Here is a 22288-nt window from a genome sequence, read left to right on the forward strand (position 1 = left end):
TAAATGCTTTAAAAAAGAGATGGCTTAGCGGTTAAGCGCTTGCCTGTGAAGCCTAAGGACCCGGGTTCGAGGCTAGATTCCCCAGGTCCCACGTTAGCCAGATGCACAAGGGGCACACGCATCTGGAGGTCGTTTGCAATGGCTGGAGGCCCTGGCATGCCCATTCAATCTGCCTTTCTCTCACTCTCTTGTCGCTCTCAAATAAATAAATAAAAATTAAAAAAAATTTTAAGTCACCCAGGAGAGAAAGAGATTGGGATTGTAATCCCTGTGCTAGTGATCTAAGAGCCTCAAGGAAATCTCTCCTGACGAAGAGGTGGTCAAAGAAACAATAAGGAAAGAAGGGCCATTGAGAGCAGAGAGGAAGGAGCTGGGTTCACATGCAAAATCAGAGATTTAAAAAAAGAGAGAGGCTCAGAGATGGATAGTAAGATATAGAAACACACCGAGGCATGCAGCGCTGCATTAAGGATGGGATCTGAAGCCTTAGCTCTCTCTCCCTGGGCACACGTGAAGAGGTTCCTGGAAACACTTGTGGCAGAAGGTTGACACTTGGGGTATCTGGGTCTGAGGAAGATAGGCCATATGCAGGCCGACAGAAGTCCCTTAATTTTAGTCTGCAGAATGAAGCCTGGCTCAGCAGAGGCCTTAAGAGTCCAGTGGCCCCAGGCACCTGGCCATAGAATACCTCAGACACTGGCACCATGCTGCTGCCCCTCAAGATCCTCCTTGTCACCCTCGCAGAGAATGCAGCCACCTGGGCTACAAGTGGCAGAGGCAATGAGGAGACAGGGCTAGTGTCCTGCGTTGCAGATATTGAAGATGCAGCTAACTACCCCCGATTCATAGAGCAGGCTGACCTCACACTCCAGGATGGAGCTGCCCATACAGGGCTTGGGTACCAGCTAAAGTCCTGGGACAGGACAGTAGGCACGGAGCTGGCCTGGTCGCCAGTCCATAGCGGAGGGGACAAGTGCACAGCGGACCAAACGGAGCGCTCGGGCCTGGGGCTCTGGAGCCCAAGACGGGGACACCGCCGCCGCCGCCAGCTCCGTGGCTTACAGATGCCCACCCTCCAACTCCGAACGCCGCTGGCTTCTCAGCGTTTCCGGACACGCAGCTTCCTTCCACGGCCACCAGCGCCATCCACCAGGCGGAGCCCACAAGCTCACCTGGGAGTTCATTGGCTGCTGACTCCGTCCACTTTTCCTCACTCAAGGGGGCGGGCCTGACGTGCTGTCCAATAGTCTTCCCGCGCGGAGACCGTCCAGCCAATCAGACACGCCTACCGTGCTCCGGGGGCGGGGCCTCCACAGCCTGGCGGAAGTCTCTCCTGAGCCAGGGTTTTTCGGGAGTCGTGGGAGGCGTTTCTACGTTGTCTTTTTTGTCCCGGGTCTGTGGAGATCGAGTCCCGGTCCCCGTGTTCTTGCGCCTCGGGGTGTGCGGAGACCCACGAAGACGCCAGATGCCCTGGCAGCGGGAAATGGTGAGGAGCGGCGTCCCGATCCCGGGAGGGAAGGGGTTTGTCTGGGCGGAGCTGGCGGCGGCTCCACCTCGCGCTCCGGGGACGGGCCGAGCGCTGCGTTTGGGCCGCAGTGCACTTCGATCCCTCCGGCTGTGGGGTGGGGAATGGGCGGCTCCCCGAACTCGGCTTAGCCCTGCTGTAGTCCTGTCTGCGTAGCTGTGTCCAGGGGGTAGGGCCGGCCTCCAGGACCAGGGCCCGGATGCGGTAAAATGCATATGAGAACCGGTGGACTCCTGGCTCCCAAGTCCGCATTGTAGAGGGAGTCAGGTAGCTTTGTTAAGGCAGTTAGGGTGACTGGTCCCCTGTAAGTAAAAAGCAGGAATGTCTTTGGGCTGTGCCAGAGATCGGAGAGGAAGCTGGCTTCTCCTTATGCCTATACCTAAAGGAGTTTCCTAGATCTGTTTTTCCACATCCTACCTGAGCTCCTCCTGGAAAGGAGGTCCCCTGTCCTGACCTTGTGTTTGGTCAAGTGCTGCCCGCAGAACTTGGCTTCCTGGCTCCTCTCTTCCTGAGCCAGCCTCTAGCCCAGACCAACCAGCTTTCTGTGTTTCACCTGAGTTACAAGGTAGGGCCCACCACCTTAATGTCATAAATACTTTTACCTCGGGAGGATAGGCTTTCAGAGGCCCTTAATCACTCCTGAACCTTCAGGTTTTGGTGAATCTCCCCTCTAGCTGAGGGCCAGCCCTGACCCTTACTCGCTCACAGCTCTTTACTCCTTTACTGCTCCCTACATAGCAGAAGCTCTTTTACTTTTTTTCTCTTCTCTCTTTTTTTTAAATTTTTTATTTATTTATTTGAGAGCGACAGACACAGAGAGAAAGACAGGTAGAGGGAGAGAGAGAGAATGGGCGCGCCAGGGCTTCCAGCCTCTGCAAACGAACTCCAGACGCGTGCGCCCTTGTGCATCTGGCTAACGTGGGACCTGGGGAACCGAGCCTCGAACCGGGGTCCTTAGGCTTCACAGGCAAGCGCTTAACTGGTAAGCCATCTCTCCAGCCCTCTCTTCTCTTTTTCCATGTCTTCCAGACCTACCACTTGGTCTCAGAACACATGGTTGTATCTGTTTTCCTTCTCTTGATTTTGTTCTTCCCTAAATATAATAATTTAATAATTATCCTCAGTCTTACTTTATATAAGTCTTTGGTTAAAAGCAGGCACATAGGTAGGTTATGGGGTTCAAGCATTTTCCTGGCCTCCCCACAGACCTCGTATCGATTGTGTATGGCTTTTGAGAATTTAATTTTGTCTTCCAAGGCAACACCATGGAAGTCTCATCTGTTTTCTGGGATATTGCCACCTGATGTCTGGATGACGTGTTATTTACTTCTGGCATATCAGGGATAAAATGTCTACATCCTAGGTACTTTAACTTCATCTCTTTGTTTCCTGAGATTTCTCTCTCTTCTAGTGACATTAGGTGTTCTCACTTGCCTTGAGTCCTGGTTGGTCACACCTGACCAGGCTGTCTTGTTCCACCCACTGTACAAGGTTCCAGGGAAGCATCAAGGCCCTGAGTCAGTTTAGGGTGACTGGACTCCCAAAATAAAAAGCAGAGGAACCCCATGTTTCCTGTTTTGTATTGGTTTGTGGGCCAAGTTGTTAGAGGGTAAGTGGTATGCTGCTGCTTTCCTCATGGCAGGAGCCATAATCTCTTCTTTCTCGTGATTCCCTGTCTTCTCTGTATCTTTTCTGTGTGTGGGAAATTTCTGTGGGAGATATTTGTTAAAATGTTCTTTTGAGCCGGGCGTGGTGGCGCACACTTTAATCCTAGCACTTGGGAAGCAGAAGTAGGAGGAATGCTGTGAGTTTGAGGCCGCCCTGAGACTACATAGTGAATTCCAGGTCAGCCTGAGCTAGAGCAAGATCCTACCTTGGAACCCCCCCCCCAAAAAAAAAATCTTTTGGCTGTGAAAACTGTTTTGGCTCACCACACTTTTATAGTCAGATTTGGTGTCCCCACCTAGCTTTGCGCATGTTGTAGCCACACCTGGTCAGGCTGTCTTCTTCCATCCACTAGAAGCATCAAGGGCCTGATTCAGTTTAGGGTGACTGACTTCCCACGAAGGTAAAAGCTTTGGCCTGCCCTTGCAGTGTGTACTTTGTTGGAAATCAGAGAAGGCTGTCCCTTGTTCCCCCTAGGATGAAGTTCCTGTGTCCTAGAGTTAAGATTCCTGAAGGATTATACCTGATCCAGGCATTGTGGTTGTTAAGCTCAGCCCCACAACTTGGCATCATGGCTGATTAGTTCAGCCCCTATTCAGAACCTATAAATGACTCCAGTTTGGGTCTGTAGGTGGTCTGTAACCCCTCCTGGCTTCTTAGCTCTTTATAGCATCTCCTCTTTCCTTCTTGTAAACTAATAACATGTCTCTAAACTTTACCATCTGGTCTGTGGAGTTCCAAGATTCAGAGATTCCCCAAATTATTGGTACATTGGCATGTACTGGTACATTGGCAGAGAAAGCCCCAAATTCTGATCTTGGGCTGGAGAGATGGCTTAGTGATTAAGGTGCTTAAGCACCTGCAAAGCCAAAGGATTCAGGTTCGATTCTCCAGGATCCATGTAAGCCAGATGCACAAGGTGGTGCATGGGACTGGAGTTCATTTGCAGTGGCTGTAGGTCCTCACACAGGAGTCATGATCTCTTCTATGTCCTGATTCTCTGTCTTCTCTGAAACTGCCCTACATATGGGTAATTTCTGTGGGAGACACTTATTATCTGGCTGTGAAGATAGCTCAGTGGTTAAATGCACTTGTTTGCAAAGCCTAGCATCCTGGGTTATTTTCCCTAGTATGCACATCAAGCTAGATGCACACAGTAGCACATGTTTGTAGTGGAATGAGGCCCTGGTATTGCCATTCTCTCTCTCTCTCTCAAATCTCACACACTTGAAAATAAATAACATATTTTTTAAAAAATTTCTTTTTGTGCCAGCTTGTAAAGCCAATAGCAAAATGTAAATCTGTATGTAGAACAGTGACTGAGTTTGTCAGGATATATTTTGTGTTTTCTCCATGAAAAATTGACTTGAATTTTAAAGTGCTAATGACCAATGCTACTGTAAGGGAAATGCAGGTTCTGTCTAGGATTGCTGTGTTGGGTTTGTTCATATCATCTTTGGGGGCTCATCTCAAATTTGTAACCCTAAACTGTGACTCACCTCATCAACTTTCAAGTTTTAAGTGGGGTTCTATACTGATTGTAATTTTTTTTTTTTTTTTGAGGTAGGGTCTCGCTTTAGCTCAAGCTGACCTGGAATTCATTCTGTATTCTCAGGGTGACCTCAAACTCTCTGCAATCCTCCTACCTCTGCCTCCCAAGTGCTAGGGCTAAACGCATGCACCACCATGTCTAGCTTCACCTCGATCTTAATAGCAGTCCTCCTGTTTCAACCTCCTAAGCATTGAAATGCATGGGCCTGAGCTACCAACCCCAGCAATATGTCCTGTTTTGTCTCACCATCTCTGTCTCTATGTTCCCCATGGTGTCTCTCTGACACCCTGCGTGTGAGTGTGAAGACCTGGTCTGGGAAGGGACTTTGTGGTTCACAGGGTTTTGTATCCTTAACTGTGGGCAAGGGATTCCAGGAGCAGCCTCACCCCTTCCCGCCTCCTTCCCTGTGTGTTGGATTTCCTCCTCAGTGCCCTGCTGAGGTGAAATAGTAGACCTGGATGAAAGTCTCACCTCCAAGGTAAATGTAGTTATGCAGATCTATAGTCCTGCCCACTAAGGAGAGTAAGATAGGAAGAAGGATCAAAATAGTCAAGATAAGCCTGCATTGCAGACTGTGTTCAAGGCCAGTTTGGGCAGTTTAGTGAGAAATTGTCTTAAAAATACCCAGGAAAAGAAATTGGTTCAGGTTGGTGATGGAGGGCTTCTCTCAAATGTACAGGGAGGGACCTGGGTTCCAGTCCCAGTCATACACTTCTTTTTCTTTTCTTTTCATTTTTAACATTATTTATTGATTTGATGTAAGGGTCTCACTGTAGTCCAGACTGACTTACTACTCATTTTGTAGCCCCAAGCTATCCTCACATTCACATCAGTCCTCCAACAACTTCCCCAGTGCTGGGATTTTAGGCCCATGCCAATGTTACAGAAATTTCAGCAAGAAAGCCAAGCACCACTCAGAAGACTGGAGAACTCATGAGTATATTATTATGCCACCAGGCTAGAGGGAAACTTGTGCTTCAAAAATATCTCCAGCAGCCTGTGTTCAGATCACACCATTTTTTTTTTTTTTTTTTGAGGTAGGGTCTCACTCTGGTCCAGGCTGACCTGGAATTTACTCTGTCATCTCAGGGTGGCCTTGAACTCATGGCAATCCTCCTACCTCTGCCTCCTGAGTGCTGGGATTAAAGGCTTGTGCTACCACGCCCGGTAGATCACACCATTTTTATAGTAAGTTTTATAGAACTACATGCCTAAGGACGTGCATTAAACAGAGGACAACTCTAAGGTCATAAAGTGGGGAGAGGCTGTATTCACAGTTGCACTGGAGGAAGCCCCAGAGCCATAGTTATCTCCAGTGCTCAACAGCGACTGATACAAGTCAGGGTATGTCTCCTGCTAACTCTCTTATCACTCTCCAAGCTGGCCCAGCAACAGCAGCAGGGGAACAGGAAGGAACAGCAACAGCTTTTTTATTGTCCTCAGTTCACAGCATCCAGTGGGGAAGAAAATTGTAAACAGGATCAGAGCCAGGTTTCTAACTTGAAAATATGCACTGGATTTTCCAATCTTTTTATCAATTTTTCATCACCACCATATGTGGCCTGATCATATGTTTCCTATGGCCCCACAGAGAAGACAGACGCACCTGTTATGTTTCTTCTTATGGTAAATAGGGAAATGTCACCCCCACCTATCAGTATGTTGGGACCATTACAAGTCAGTATTAAAGACTTGCTTGAGAAGCCTGATGGCTGCTTTAGAGCCCACCCTTCTTTTTTTCGGGGATCTGAAAATCAGATGAGGTGCGGTTTGGGGAGCTCTTCCACTGGACAGAAGAGGCCAATCCCAAGGGACTGGCTTAGAGGAGTTTTCCCTAATGACTGCCTCCTTGGGAAGGTGCTTTGTGCTCAGCTCAAAGGATCTGGTAAGAGCTGGGAGAGATTTTGCTGATGGCTCACAGTCTTTGTGGATGGATGAGATCCTAAGGTGTCTGAGGGAGCAGGACAGGTTGAGGGATGTGATGTACTAACACAAGGTGTGGGGGAGGTAGCAGGGCCTGAGGGAGGATACAGTAGCCATAGAGAGGAGGTATGGGCTTGAGAGATGAGATGAAAGTATGAAGGAGGAAGCATTGTCTGCAGAAGTGTGAGGACTAAGTGGGTGTTGAGCAGTTTGAGAGAGGAGATTGAGGGAAGAGGAGGTTTTGCGAGAGTCTGAAGGAGAAAGTGAGTGTTCCTGGCAGGAAGTTTGTGAGGAGGAGGTGAGATGAGACACAGGATACAGTCTACAGTAATATGAGGTGATGAATGATTGTGAGACATTAGACAATTGTGGGCAAAATATTTTGAGGTGGCCAGGCATGGTGGTGCACGCCTTTACCCAGCATTTGAGAGGCCACAGTAGGAAGATCGCTGTGAGTTCGATGCCACCCTGAGAGTACATAGTGAATTCCAGATCAGCCTGGGCTAGAGCGAAACGCTACAGTGAAAAACCAAAAACATTTTTTTTTCAAAAATTTTTTTATTAACAACTTCCATGATTATAAAAAATATCCCATGGTAATGCCCTCCCTCCCCCAACTTTCCTGTTTTAAACCCCATCCTCCATCATATCTCCTCCCCCTCTTAATCAGTTTCTCTTTTATCTTGATGTCATGATCTTTTCCTCCTATTATGATGGTCTTGTAGTAGGTAGTGTTAAGTACTGTGAGGTCATGGATATCCAGGCCATTTTGTGTTTGGGCGGGGGGGAGCACGTTGTAAGGAGTCCTACCCTTCCTTTGGCTATATTTTTTCCACCACCTCTTCGGCAAATGACCCTGAGCCTTGGAAGGTGTGATAGAGATACTGCAGTACTGAGCACTCCTGTCACTTCTTTCCAGCACCATGATGCCTTCTGAGTCATCCCAAGGTCACTGCCATCTGAAAAGAGAAGATTCTCTACCAAAAGTGAGAGTAGCATTATATATGGTTATGAACATTAAGAGAAGTGCTTACTGGGCAGTTTGATAAGCATAGTATATACATTTAGCCAGTCAAAAGCAGAGTTACACCCCCAGGACTCATGACTACCCCTATTTTAAGTATTTGGTATCAGGGATGTATTCCCTCCCGTGGAGTGGGCCTCCAGTCCAATTAGAGGGCAATTGGTTTACACTGTGTCAGATATGCTACTATTGTACCCGTTCGCTCATTTGACCTGGCTGGCCAAATATAAGGCTTGTGTTGTCCGCTGTTGAGTATCTTCACTGGTGATTTCTCTTTCTCCCTTTGAACTGCATGCAGAATGGCTTCTTCCAGCTTTCTGTCAGCTGGTCTACATGGAGGATGTTACCACTCAGTTCCAGCAGGATTTCTCAATGGCCTTGCAGTCCAAGTATGTGGAATCTTCAGCAATAGGGTCTTACCATTTATTCCTGGTGGGAAACCAAGGCCTCGGCTGGCCTATAATGTTTTGGGGGCATCAGGGACCTCATTGGCCAACAACTCACTAGAAGGTATCCCATCCCTGGCACTGAAAATTTTCTAGCAACAATCTATGGCTCCTGAGTGTTCCATTGTCCAAAAAAGTAGGTTTCCATATGCTTTATTTATGTCCTCTTAAATTTTGATTAGCCCTCCCTCCACCTTTCTTTTACTATATCTCTTCCTGTGACCTCACTTTGGGCCTTTTCACCCCCACTGATCTATTCTTCTACTTACATATATATATAATATCATCCTATTAAGTATTCCTTCCCTTCCTTTCTCTTCCCTTTATATCTCTTTTCTAGCTTACTGGCCTTTGCTTCTTTGCCCACAGCAGTCATGTCTTTGCTTTCTTAGACTGTCTAATTCATATGAGGTCCTGGGGCCTCTCCTTGATAGCATCTGACTTGGGGTGCTTGGGGTGTGGATCCTCTCATGAGCACCTGGATACCCTGCAGCTGGGAGACAGGTCCTTAGGTACCCTTACCTAAGAGTCACTTTGTTTTCATGTCTGCACTGTGATTCCATAGTGTTACTGTGAAGATGGATGTGAAGCTATGTTTTGAGATTTAAACTTTGGTCTCTTTTGATATATATACCAACAGTGGTGATTAGTCTGTATTTAAATTTTGAAGAAGGAGAATACTATATAAAATGTATTTATATTAACTTTTCTTTTTGAATGCCCTTGTCTCCTCAAACACTGTTAATCTGTCACTGTTACTGACATTGCCATTCTGGGATGTGAGACTTCAGGAAGTCTGCTCCTTGATGAGCTCATTCTCTGGTGAACTCCCACCATATGTTCCCAAGGCTGAAGAGAACTGTGTCATTGCAGGGGTCCCTGTCATTTGAGGACGTGTCTGTGGACTTCACTTGGGAGGAGTGGCAGGAGCTGGATGCTGCCCAGAGGACCCTCTACAGGGATGTGATGCTGGAGAACTACAGCAGCCTGCTGTTCTTGGGTGAGTCTGACTCCCCGTAACTTTCATAGCAATTACATTCTTTTCAGATTCATTAGCTTTTCATACTGTTTCCATATTACATATTTGTGTGCCACATGGCTTTGTAGTACACTTATGTAATATGTAATAATCAGATAAAGGTAAATGGTAAATCAGCTCAGGTAGAACTAGTTTGTATTGGGGACCCTTAAAATCTCTGATAGCCTATTTCAAATATTCAATAAATTTCTGCCTACCATACATGTACTTCTGTTGTATAGATCATAAGTACTCATCACTTCTAATGCTTCCAAGTAACTACTACGTATGCCCACTCCATCCTACTCTATACTGTTAACCATTTTTTTTTAACCATTGCTTAATTGTCTACTTCTTTCAGGTCACCTTTGGTTTAAAAGCAAAATGAGAGTGTAGTCGACAGCTTCAGAATTGCTGAGATGAACTTCCAGACCAGGCACAGTTATGGAGGAAGAGATTTATTCAATTGTACAGATCCAGAGAAAGTTCCATAATGGCAGAAGAAGAAGTTGGCCCCTCTGTTAACAGACCAAACAAAGAGTGAGAGAGAGCAGTCCCAAGCCAAATGCCACACAACACACTTCAGGAACTCCTGGTGGAATTAGGCACTTTGCATGTCTTTAGATTGGAATTTCAAACCCACTACCACACCTTAAGATCCACCCAGTGACTATATCTCCAGCAAGGTGGCTGAAGATCCTAACTATAAACTAATAAAACACTGGGTATATTGGAGGCCATCTATTCACACTACCACAGAGAGTATATATGGCTTTTATGCATGACAGATTATGCTTCTCTCTTTCCCTTACTGGGAACGTAATGCACAAACACCAACTAAACACATATCTGGGAGAGTAGCTTTCTTTTATGCCACATGCATTAGAAAAAGGCAATCCTCAGTTGAGCTGTCTTATGAAAGAAATTTTTTTTTTTGTTCTTTTTATTTATTTATTTATTTGAGAGCGACAGACACATAGAGAAAGACAGATAGAGGGAGAGAGAGAGAGAGAATGGGCACGCCAGGGCTTTCAGCCACTGCAAACGAACTCCAGACGCGTGCACCCCCTTGTGCATCTGGCTAACATAGGACCTGGGGAACTGAGCCTCGAACCGGGGTCCATAGGCTTCACAGGCGAGCACTTAACCGCTAAGCCATCTCTCCAGCCCTGAAAGAAATTTTAACAGGCCCTTTCCCATGATCATAGTGTTAGATATCTGCTGTATGGTTCTCTTTACTGCTGTGTCTGTGGGTCACTGTCTCCTGTGGGTCACCACAGCTGCTCCACTTTGAGAAGGTCATGGTTGTATGAAGCCCAGAGGAAATCACTGTATCCTATAACTTCTCATAATGCCCACCACTTCTGTCCACGTCACTGTATGTGCCCAAGCTTTCATTTGTTTCAGTGAGCGGTAGTTAGCAGGCAATATGTGTTACATGTTCTTTAGCTTTTCCTCTGTCCATGACCACCTGTGTTGATCACATGTCTTGGCTGGTGTAAACAGTTATTTGGTACATAGAGAAGTGCAGGTTTCTCTACAAAATACTTATTTCCTTTGATTATGTAGCATATATTGGGATAGTAGCAACATTATTCCTTATTTAGTTTTCTAAATATTATTATTTTGTGTGTGTGTGTGTGTGTGTGTGTGTGTGTGTGTGTGTGTGTGTAGATCTTCCAGAATTTCCAATGCTGCAATTACCAGATGCTTGTGCCATTTTTGCCTCTAGTTTATATAAGTGGCTTGGGATGTCACAAGCATGCCTTTAACTGCTGAGCTATCTTGCCATTCCCTATATATTGTTTTTTGATTATGTATAGTGCTATCTTTCTTACAATACCATATATTTTTTTTTTAGTGAGAGAAAGAAGTGGCATGCCAGGGCCTCAGCCACTGAAATTGAACCCCAGATGCTTGAACCACCTAGTGGGCATGTGTGACCTGTGCTTGCCTCACTTTAGTGCCTCTGGCTTACGTAGGATCTGAAGAGTCAAACTTGGGTCTTTAGACTTCACGGGCAAGCACCTTAACCACTAAGCCATCTCTGCAGCCCATTTTTTTTTTTATGATACTAATTTATGTTCCTATTCTCTTTGGTGATTTTCAAAATTTCCTGTTCTGTATATTAGATAACAATTATGACATCAGAGTGGTGATCCCTAATTGTGATTTTGATTGCCACTTGTAGTAGTAGGCTTCATGTTGCTGGACAAACACCCAATGAAAAGTTGAAATTAGCATTTCCAGTGCAGTCTATAAACCCAGCTTTTGGTATGTATTGGTGTGGTGTAAAACAGCCCAGTTTCCTTTACGGTGACTTAATATCTCTTCTACATTGAGGGTGAGGCTGGTTCCCTCTTGGGTGCACTGTGAGCTCTGCTCAGGTGGTGGGTCAGTCTGCTCCTCGGATCAGCTGTGCAGGATGCTGTGTGGTGGGGGAGGGGCGGCCCTGATCCTTGGAGGCCTCAGTTCTGCAGAGGTGCTGCTGGTGTGGCAGATGGGGGAGGGAAGGTTGGCTACATTTTCCTAAAAGTAGTATTTAGGGGTCTTTACCATGAAATGTTATGTCACTAACAAGTTATAGTTTAGTCAGTGAAGAGTATAAGTGTAAATTCTCTCCACTTAATGTCTTCTAATTCACTGATCCTATCATAGTTCCTGAGTTGGAGCAGCCGTCTTCCATCAGTGCACCTCACTTTACACTCTGGCATAACTTGTGTATCATTTCCCCCTCCCAGGACACCGCATGGCCAAGTCTGAGTTGCTTGTCAAGTTGGAGCATGGATTTGGGCCATGGAGTATAAAGGAATCCTCAGTGTGGAGCCTCCCAGGTCAGTCATGAATGCTGAGCAAGGGACATCAGTAAGAAGAAATCTCATCAGACATTGGTTGTTTATTTATTTGAAAGAGAATATGAGAGTAATAATGGACTTGATCTATCAATGGCCTGTGTTCACAGCTTGTGCTGCCTTCTTACCTTCTAGCTCTGGCGAACTAACCAAGAGCTTTGGCAGAAGTCTGCCTTGTTATGGGGACTTTATGGTTCTCTGACTAGCAGCTCACTGTGGGGCATAACCCATTTCAAGCATGAGGAATTATGATGTAGAACCCACACTTTTAGGGCTAGGCTTTCTCATCCCTGTCTGGGGCCCTTCTGCCTAGACGATACCCCTTCACTCCTATTGAGGGTTACATCTTAGTTTTCTATCTGTAAGAAAGGTTTTCATGGTACTAATTCATATTGGCTTTAATTTTGTATAAATTCTTCCTCCCTCCATGACCCTTTTACCGCCTATTATCTGTTCCTGTAATGTCCTGTCAAGTGTTCTCACAACTGTAGCTGTTCCAAAATTGGAACCACATAAAGGGCAACATGCGGCATTTGTCTTTCTGTGCTTGTATGAGCTCACTGAGCATATTTTTTTTCCATTTCATCCTTTTTCCCTACAATTTTCATTATTTCATTTTCCTTAACATTGTGTAGAATTCCATTGTGTGTGTCCACCACATCTTTTTTAACCATTTGTTCTTTGATGGCCGACTGGGCTGATTCCAGTTCCTACCTGTTTTGAATAGAGCAGCCACAAACATGGTTGAGCAGGTGTCTCTGTAGCAGTGTACAGTCTCTAGGGTATATATCAGGAGTCATATACCTGGGTAACTTGGTATGTCTATTTTCGCTGTTTAAATGGTTTCCATATTGATCTCCATAGTGGTTGGTCAAGTTTTCAGTTGTCCCATTAAAGGATGAGGCCTCCTTTTTCCCACATTCCTGCCAGCATTTGTTGTCATTTCATTTCTGATGGTTGCCATTCTGACTAGAGTGAAGTGAAATCTCAAAGTTGTTTTAATTTGCATTTTCCTAATTGCTAAAGATGTTCAACAACTCTATAGCTATTTATTGCCCATTTAAATTTCTTCCTTTGAGAGCTGTGTTCAACCCCATCTCCCCCTTTGCTATAGATTGCTTAGTTTTTTGCATTCTTTATAAATTCTAGACATTAAAACTTCTGTCAGATATATAGCTGGCAAAGATTTTCTCCCATTCTGTTGGTTGTCTTATTGACTGTTGATGATTTGCTTATCTGTACAATTGCTTTTGAGAAACATGAGGTCCCATTGGTTGAGTGTCTAATTGTCTTGGCTACTGGGATCTTATTTAGAAAGTCTTTGCGTATACCTTTGTCTCAGACTGTTCTATTTTTTTCTTCCAGTTTTTAGAGTTTCATGTCTTATAATGAGGTCCTTGATCTATTTGGAGTTGATTTTTGTATGGGGTGAGAGAATAGGGTCCAGGTTCATTCTTCTACATGTGACTGTCCAATTTTCCAACACCATTTGTTGAAAATGCTGTCTTGACTCCAGCATGCATTTTTGACCCCTTTGGAACGATCAAGTAGCTAGAGTTATAAGAACTTACACCTGGATCTTTTACTCTATTCCATTGATATCTGTGTCTGTTTTTCTGCCAGTACCAAGATTTTTATTTATTTCAGTTTTTTAATTTTTATTTTTATTACTATGACTTCATTGTCTTTTTCTTTATTTATTTTGGTTTCTTGAGGTAGGGTTTCACTCTAGTCCAGGCTGACCTGGAATTGACTATGTAGTCTCATGGTGGCTTTGAACTCATGGTGATTCTCCTACCTCTGCCTCCTGAGTGCTGGGATTAAAGGCGTTTGCCACCACCTCCCCAGCTACTATGACTTTATTGTATGTCTTGAAATCAGGTGTGGTGATGGCACCAGAGGTATTCTTTTAACAGAAGATACTTTTGGCTATCCAAGGCTTTGTGTACTTCCGTATGAATTTAGATAACTGTTTTTTCTAACCCTATGAAGAATGTTGCTGGAATTTTGATTGGAATTACTTTGAATTTGTATTTTGTTTTTGGTTGGATGGCCATTTTCATGATCTTAATTCTTGTTTTTGTGGTGGTGGGGTCGTTGAGGTAGGGTCTCCCTCTAGCCCAAGCTGACCTAGAATTCATTCTACAGTTCCTTGCTGGCCTCGAACTCTCAGCAATCCTCCTATATCTCTGCCTTCCAAGTGCTGCAGTTAAAGGAATGTACCACCACACCAGGCCTTAATTCTTCCAATCTATGGATGTGGGAGGTTCTTCCATCCTCCATTTCTTCAGGGCTTTTCTATCCCCCCTCCCCCAGGTAGGGTCTCACTCTAGCTCATGCTGACCTGGAATTCACTATGTAGTCTCAGGGTGGCCTCAAACTCTCAGCAGTCCTCTTACCTCTGCTCGAGTGGTGGTATCAAAGGCGTTGGCCACCATGCCTGGCTCTTCTTTTATGTTTTAATGGTATAGGTCATTGATTTCCTTGGTTAGGGGTAGTCCAAGATACTCAGGGTTGGTTGTTTTTTTTTTTTTTGGTAGGTATTATAAATGGAATTGCTCTGTTTTTGTTTTGTTTTGTTTTTTCTCCCTATATGTTTATTATTGGTGTACCCGAAGGCTACTGATTTTTGTGTGTTGATTTTTAATCTACCCCTCTGCTGATGAAAGTTTATCATGTCTAGTTTTTGGTGAGGTCTTTGAATCACTTATGTAAAAAATTATACTGTTTGCAAGAAGGGCTAATTTTACTTCTTCCTTTCCAATGTATATCCTTCTATTTCTTTCTCTTACCTTATTTCTTGACGTAAGTTTTTTTTTTAAAAACGATTTCATTTATTGTAGCGAGAGAGGGAGAGAGAATGGGCATTCTCCAGACATCTGTGCCACCTTGTGTATCTGGCTTATGTGGTTACTGGGGAATCGAACCTGGTTCCTTAGGCTTTGCAGGCAAGTGCCTTAACTGCTAAGCCATTTCTCCAGCCCCTTGACCTAAGATTTTAAGTACTGTGTTGCAAAGCAGTGGTGAGAGGGGGAACCCTGTGTTGTTTCTGACCCCAACAGGAATGCTTCAAGTCTTTTCTTATTTAGAATGATATGGGCCTTGGTCTACTGTATATAGCCCTTATTATATTAAGATATGGTTCTCCCTCCATACTCTCTCCAATGTTAGTATCATGAAGGGATGTTGTGTTTTATTAAAGGACTTTTCTGCATCACTTGAAATGGTCATTTGATTCCTGAATTTAAGTCTGTTTGTGGAATATATTACATTTATCGTTACCTATCTGTTGAACTACCCCTGCATCTCTGGGATGAAACCTGCTTGATCGACATGGTTGATTCTATAGATGTGCTCCGATATTCAGTTTGCAAGAATTTTATCGCGAGCTTTTGCATCTGACTTCATCAGGGACATCATTTTATAATTTTATTGTCTAGTCTCTGGTTTAGGTATTAATATAATTCTGGCTTCATAGAAGGAATCAGGGAGTACTCCTTTTCTCTTGTGTGGAGTAATTTGCAGTTGTTTCAGTTCTTCAAGGAAAGTTCAGAATTTGGCCGTGAATACTTCTGAGCCTGGACTTTTGTTGTTCTTAGGAGGCTTTTAATTTTATTTTCAGTCTTACTTGATGTTATATCTTTATTCAGGTAATTAATCTCTTATGGGTTTAGTGTTGGTAGGTGGTACGGATCAAGGAATTCATCAATTTCTTCCAAATTGTCTACTTTGTGGGATATAGGTTTTAAGAAAAAAAATTGAGAAAGAGCCAGAGAGCAAGAGAATTGGCATGCCAGGGCCTCCAGCCACCATGCTCGAATTCCACATGCGTGTGCCAACTTGTGCGCATGTATGGCCTTGTGCACTTGTGTCACCTTATGTGTCTGGTTTATGTGGGATCTGGAGAGGCAAACATGGGTCCTTAAGCTTTGCAGGCAAGTACCTTAACTGCTAATGTAACTCTGCAGCCTGAATACAGGGTTTTTCAAGGTAGGGTCTCACTCTAGCCCACACTGACCTGGAATTCACTTAATGTAGTCTCAGGGTGGCCTCAAACCCTTGGCAATCCTCCCACCTCTGCCTCCTGAGTGCTGGGATTAAAGGCATGCGCCACCATGCCTGTCCCTGAATTCCACTGGTATCTGTTATCTATTTTCATTTCTTATTTTATTGATTGTGACTTTTTCTTTGGATCATTTTTTATTGTTATTTTCAAAGAACCAGCATTTCATTTCATCATTTTTAAAAATTGTTCTCTTAATTTACAATTGATTGATTTCTGCTCTGCTCTTGATTATTTCTTTCTATCTCTTACTTTTGGATTTGGATTGTTTTTGCTTTTCCAGTGCCTTTAGTGTTGATGTTGAAGTCATTAACTTGAGCTCCCTGTCTTTGTAATATCAGCATTTAGTGCTATAAACTTCCCTCTTAGGACTGCCTTTATTATGTTCCATAAGTTTTTGTAGGTTGTATCTTCCTTATCATTCAGTTCTAGATATTTACTGATTTTCTTTTGATTTTTTTCACCAACCAAGTCATTGTTTATTAATAGAGTTACCTAGTTTCCTGGATATTTGAGTTTTTTAGAGTATCTTCAATAATAACTGTAATGGACAAAAATGTATAGTTATGACAAGACAGTGTTATTTTATAAGACCTATAAGTATAGCAAGGTGCACTGTTAATATAGAGCTGCATAAATATGACTTGTGTACTTAATACCATTAGATGTTCCTAAAGTTGCTGACCCAGTTGACACCATCCAGAATAATCAGAAGAGCCATTTGTGTCAAGGTGGACTCACCAACAGAAAGACATTAAATGAGGAAATGTTTGAAGTAAGTGAAATTTTTGTTGTTTCCCAGTAATTTGTACATCAAAATATATTCATTTTGCAGTCAACAATTTTCCCCCTAAAGTAGAGTCTCATTCTAGCCAAAATATATTCATTTTGCAGTCAATAATTTTTTTCCCCCCAAAGTAGAGTCTCACTCTAGCCCAGGATGACCTGGAATTTGCTGTGTCATATGAGGCTGGTCTCAAAGTCACAGCGATCCTCTTACCTCTGCCTCCCAAGTGCTGGGATTAAAGGCATGTGCCACCATGCCCAGCTCTACTAAATTTTTTTTAATTGACAACTTGCATAATTGTAAACAATATCCCATGGTAATTCCCTTCCTCCCCCTGCTTTCCCCTTTGATATGTCAATTTTTTTGTTCATTTTTATTTATTTATTTGAGAGTGACAGAAAAAGAGGCAGAGAGAGAGAGAGAATGGGTGTGCCAGGGCTTCTAGCCACTGCAAACGAACTCCAGATGCATGCGCCCCCTTGTGCATCTGGCTAACGTGGGTCCTGGGGAACAGAGCCTTGAACCGGGGTCCTCAGGCTTCACAGGCAAGCGCTTAACCGCTAAGCCATCTCTCCAGCCCCTAGTTTCCCCTTTGAAACTCTACATGCTATCATATCCCCTCCCCCTCTCAATCAGTCTCTCTTATTTTAATGTCATCATCTTTTCTTACTGTTATGATGGTCTTGGGTAGGTAGTGTCAGGCAGGCACTGTGAGGTCATGGATATCCAGGCCATTTTCTGTCTGGAGGAGCACATTGTAAGGAGACTACCCTTCCTTTGGCTCTTATGTTCTTTCTGCCAACTTTCCCACAATGAACCCTGAGCCTTGGAAGATGTGATAGAGATATTTCAGTGCTGAGCACTTCTATGTCACTTCTTCTCAGCATTGTGGTGTCTTCAGAGTCATCCCAAGGTCACTGTTATCTAAGAAGGTTCTCTAACCAAAAGTGAGAGTAGCATTAATATATGGGTATAAACATTAAGAAAAGTGCTTACTGGGTGGTTTGGTGAGCATAGTATATACATTTAGTCAGACACTAGCAAATGTTACCCTCCTAGGGCTCATGACTACCCATGTTGTAGGTTTTCAATATCAGTGATGTATTTCCTCCCATGGAGCAGACCTTTGATCCAATCAGAGAGTGGTTGGTTTCCCCCATAACAGACATGCCATTATTGCACCCATTGGCTCATGTGGTCTCTGACTGGCCAAATTTAAGGCTTGCACTGTTGAGTATCTTCACTGGTGAGTTCTGTCTCTCCCATTGAACTGCATGCAGTGTAACTTTTTCCAGCTTTCTGTCAGCTGGTCTACATGGAGGAGGTTTTTAGCCTAGTTCCTACAGGATTTCTCAGTGACCTTACAGCCCAAGTATGTGGAGTCTCCAGTAATAGGGACTTACCATGTATTCCTGGTGTTAAACCAAGCCATCAACAATTTTTCATGTGTACTGTCAACATTGTTGAAATCTGAACATGATGAATAAAAACTATTCAGGCATGTTTCCTAAAGAACTTAACTCAGCCTGAGCAGACTGTTTAGTTAGTGAAGTGCTGACTGTACAAGCATTTGGACCTGAGTTTAGCTGCAGAGCATCTGTGTGAAAATAGCAGTTTGGTATCATGCACCTATAATATGTTCTCTGAGAAGATAGAAATAATTGAATGGTTGGGGCTTACTGCCTGGAAACACAACAAGAATTGGGAAGGTTCTATTTCATTGTGATACCCTGTCTCCAAAAATGAGGCCTAGAGCCATTTGGGAAGATACATAATATTGGTCTCTGATTTTGAAAAGATGCATATCTTTGATCCACATGAAATTTACACAAACTTGTGTTAAAAACTAATATTTCTCCATAATGGGACTGATAATATTTGGGATAGAAACAAAACACACAAATTTTGATGTATTGACAACCCTTTACAAATATACATTTGAGGTTAGCATTATGATAACCTCTTGTTCCTCCCAATTGAGACAGTGTTTGTCACTGTTTTTGTCTTTCATCAAGCAGTCTAATCTGACCTGTGAATTTCTGGGTATTTTAGCCTAATGTCTCATTTGTTACAAACATGCTAGGATCACAGATATGTGTGCCACTTTTGTTCCTGTTTTGTGTAGATGTGGGGAAGTCAAACTGGGCCACACATGCTTTTAACTATTAAGCCATTTACTCAGTCATTTCAGTACATTTAATTAGGGTTATCATAGTAAACAAAGGCCATATTGACACATGAAGTTTCATATTAAGTCAAGTAACATTATAAGTTAGTAGTTTATATGGCAGTTGTTTATATTGCTCAATAAATATATCATGTAAGGTAATAAATCATTTTATATTATGTAGAAGAGAAGTGAAATTTCATTGTAAGACATTGTAGAATGAAAACATATCTCTCACAAAACATTAAGAAGCACAAAAGAGTTAAAAGCATGGTAAGGCATGTAAAATATAACACCTTTTTTTTTTTTTTTAACTCTAGACTGAACTAAACTTGCACCAGAAAATCAACAGGGAATCAAAATGGAATAGAGGTAAAGCATGTTTGAAGGTGTGTTGCCAGGAGTCACAACACACAAAAGACATGATGTCTCATAATTGCAAAAAATCTTCATATTACACTTGTATTCACACCAAATGTCAGACTCTTCATATAAGGGAGAATAATGATTATGACTGTGAAGAATGCAGAAAAATGTTCTTGAAATCAGACTCCACAGTTCCTACAACTTACACAACAGAGAAGCCCTGTGCATGCATGGAATGTGGGAAGGAATTCACTCAGAAGGATGTGCTCAGTCATCATCAGAGAGTTCATACAGGTGAAAAGCCCTTTGAATGTGCAAAATGTGAGAAAGCTTTCTACATGAAGTCAGAACTCACTAAACATCAGAGAACCCATCCAGGTGAGAAGCTCTACGAATGTGAAGACTGTGGCAAAGCTTTCACTAGGAAGTCAAATCTTACTATTCATGAGAGAAGTCATACAGATAAGAAGCCTTATGAATGTGCAGACTGTGGGAAAGGTTTCACTACAAAGTATTACCTCAATAATCATCAGAGAAGGCACATGGGTGTGAAACCCTATAAATGTACAGATTGTGGGAAAGATTTCACTGCAAAATGGTACCTCTTTCATCATCAGAAAACACATACAGGTGAGAAGCCCTATAAATGTAAAGACTGTGGGAAAGGTTTCACTACAAAGTGGTACCTCAGTAATCATGAGAGAACACATACAGGTGAAAAGCCTTATAAATGTACAGATTGTGGGAAAGATTTCACTGCAAAGTGGTACCTCTTTCATCATCAGAAAACACATACAGGTAAAAAGCCCTATAAATGTTCAGACTGTGGGAAAGGTTTTACTACAAAGTCATACCTCAATAATCATGAGAGAACCCATACAGGTGAAAAGCCTTATAAATGTACAGATTGTGGGAAAAGTTTCACTACAAAGTCTTACCTTAATCATCATCAGAAAACACATACAATTGAGAAGCCCCATAAATGTACAGATTGTGGGAAAGGTTTCACTTTAAAGTGGTATCTCAATCTTCATCAGAGAAGGCATGCAGGTGAGAAGCCTTATAAATGTGTTGATTGTGGGAAAGATTTCACTACAAAATGGTACCTCTTTGATCATGAGAAAACACATAAAGGTGAGAAATCCTATAAATGTACAGATTGTGGGAGAGGTTTCACTGTCCACAGGTACCTGACTTATCATCAGAAAAAATGTAGGAAAGCTTTTAGAAGGTAACCTTACTATTCATGAGAGAGCTTACTAGACATGGAAAAGGTTTCTATGACAATTCAGTTCTTGGTCATTAACAGAACTTATGACTGAGAAGCCCCATGAATGCATACAGTATGAGAAGCCTTTCCCTTACAAGGTTTTACCTCACTGTAAGAAAAATTCACATATGTATGAAGACTTATGTGCAAAATTTTGAGTAGCAATGCATATCTCACCATGATCTGTATATTGCACATTTTTGCCTATATGTAACCTATAATCATTAGGAATTGGTGTAACTTGCAGAAAATTTAAAGGGTCTCATTGGATAAGACTGCTTCATTGTGACCAGTGTAATAAATTTCCTAATTATGTATTTTTGGATAGTGCCTGTTTAGTCTTTGAGTACATATTGTAGTTCAGGTTTTTCTCAAATTCATGATGTTCCTTCAACTTCCCTATTGGTTTTACTAAAGGTATATGCCACTGTTCCCAGCACTAAATTATTTACTTGAGTAAAACAGCTGTTGAACCACTTCCACAGCACCCCATATCTGACAAGCACACTTGCTGTGCTTACGCAAGACCTGTTTGGATTCCAAGCTGTGGTTTGCTGTCCAAGCCTGTAACCCTGATGCTGTGAAGTGTGGGTAGACACAGGAGGATTTCACCCAGGCCAGCTTTGAAACAGCTATTTGTACATCAAGCCTGAGACAGCCTCAACGAAATAACTGTGAACAAAATGGTAATGGATGAAACCCAACATGCTCCTCAGATCTTCCCATGCTCATGATCTTATCACCAGGCTTCTCATTTACCAAGTGTGTTGTCAAGTGTCTGTGGCAAGTGTTTGCAGGTTCTTGACTCTCATTTGGAGAATTGCAAAAGTGCACACAAGTAGTGAAGCAGCTGGAAGTTCTGTTAAAACACAATACAGAACACACTGCCTGGAGTAGTAGGCTGCTTGAGCGAGAGTGTCCAAGCACATGCGGTATTACTTGAGGCTTCTTCAGGGGGAGTGGGGGGCGGGTTGTTGTTTTTTAAACTACTTCAAGCTGCATCAGCTTCCTGCCTGTACTTTCATGAAATTTTCTGGGATACATTTGAATGGAAACTGACCACAAAAAGGGAGTTACCAAGAGATAATCAGACTCACTGGCATTTTTGCAGTGGTGTGTATATGTGGCTTGAAGCAGATTAGGGGTCCAGTTTTGTTTGTTTGAAATAAGAGTCATAAACTGGCTGTGGTACACATGCCTTTAATCCCAGCATTTGGGAGGCAGAGGTAGAATCACTGTAAATTCAAGGCCACTCTTTTACTGCATAGTGAATTCCTGGTCAGCCTGGATTAGAGAGAACCCTATCTGGGGGTGGGGGCGCTGTAAATAGCATCCATGGAAATCTTAAACTAAAAATAAGTTCACTTACAAAAGTGTACATTCAATACTAATATATAATGCAATAAGCTGATTTCATTTGATGTGCATATTTTTTGACAAATCTTTTTTTATAAATAAAATATTTTACTTTGGTTTATGTCACTGTTTTCAAGAAAAAGTAGTAAGAAAATGTACTTGACTGAAATAGCTCCTAAAAGAATTTGCTAGCACTTCCCATTTCACAAATGTCTCCTTCATAAAGTAGAATAAGACCTCTAAAAGTTCAGTTCATTAGACTGCCAGACATAGT

At 42.8% G+C, this 22288-nt stretch overlaps 1 protein-coding gene across 1 annotated transcript; it reads left to right on the forward strand.

Moving 5' to 3' along the window:
* Nucleotides 1-704: 704 nt before the first annotated feature.
* LOC101598884 (zinc finger protein 25-like) lies at nt 705-22135 on the forward strand. The gene is made up of 6 exons (XM_045149062.1): nt 705-1166; nt 1220-1486; nt 9009-9135; nt 11895-11987; nt 16734-16843; nt 19343-22135. The coding sequence occupies exons 1-6, from the start codon at nt 705-707 to the stop codon at nt 20621-20623; spliced, it is 2340 nt and encodes a 779-aa protein (XP_045004997.1). The 3' UTR covers nt 20624-22135.
* Nucleotides 22136-22288: the final 153 nt, after the last annotated feature.

Source organism: Jaculus jaculus, chromosome 5 (assembly GCF_020740685.1).
Source record: "Jaculus jaculus isolate mJacJac1 chromosome 5, mJacJac1.mat.Y.cur, whole genome shotgun sequence".
NCBI classification, from domain to species: Eukaryota; Metazoa; Chordata; class Mammalia; order Rodentia; family Dipodidae; genus Jaculus; species Jaculus jaculus.

Excerpts from the sequence above, each read along its gene's own strand:
- LOC101598884 (XM_045149062.1), top strand. The coding sequence starts at position 705 with ATGCTGCTGCCCCTCAAGATCCTCCTTGTCACCCTCGCAGAGAATGCA. Across the intron at positions 1,487-9,008 it reads TGCCCTGGCAGCGGGAAATG|GGGTCCCTGTCATTTGAGGA; the intron begins GTGAGGAGCGGC and ends GTGTCATTGCAG. Across the intron at positions 11,988-16,733 it reads CTCAGTGTGGAGCCTCCCAG|ATGTTCCTAAAGTTGCTGAC; the intron begins GTCAGTCATGAA and ends TAATACCATTAG.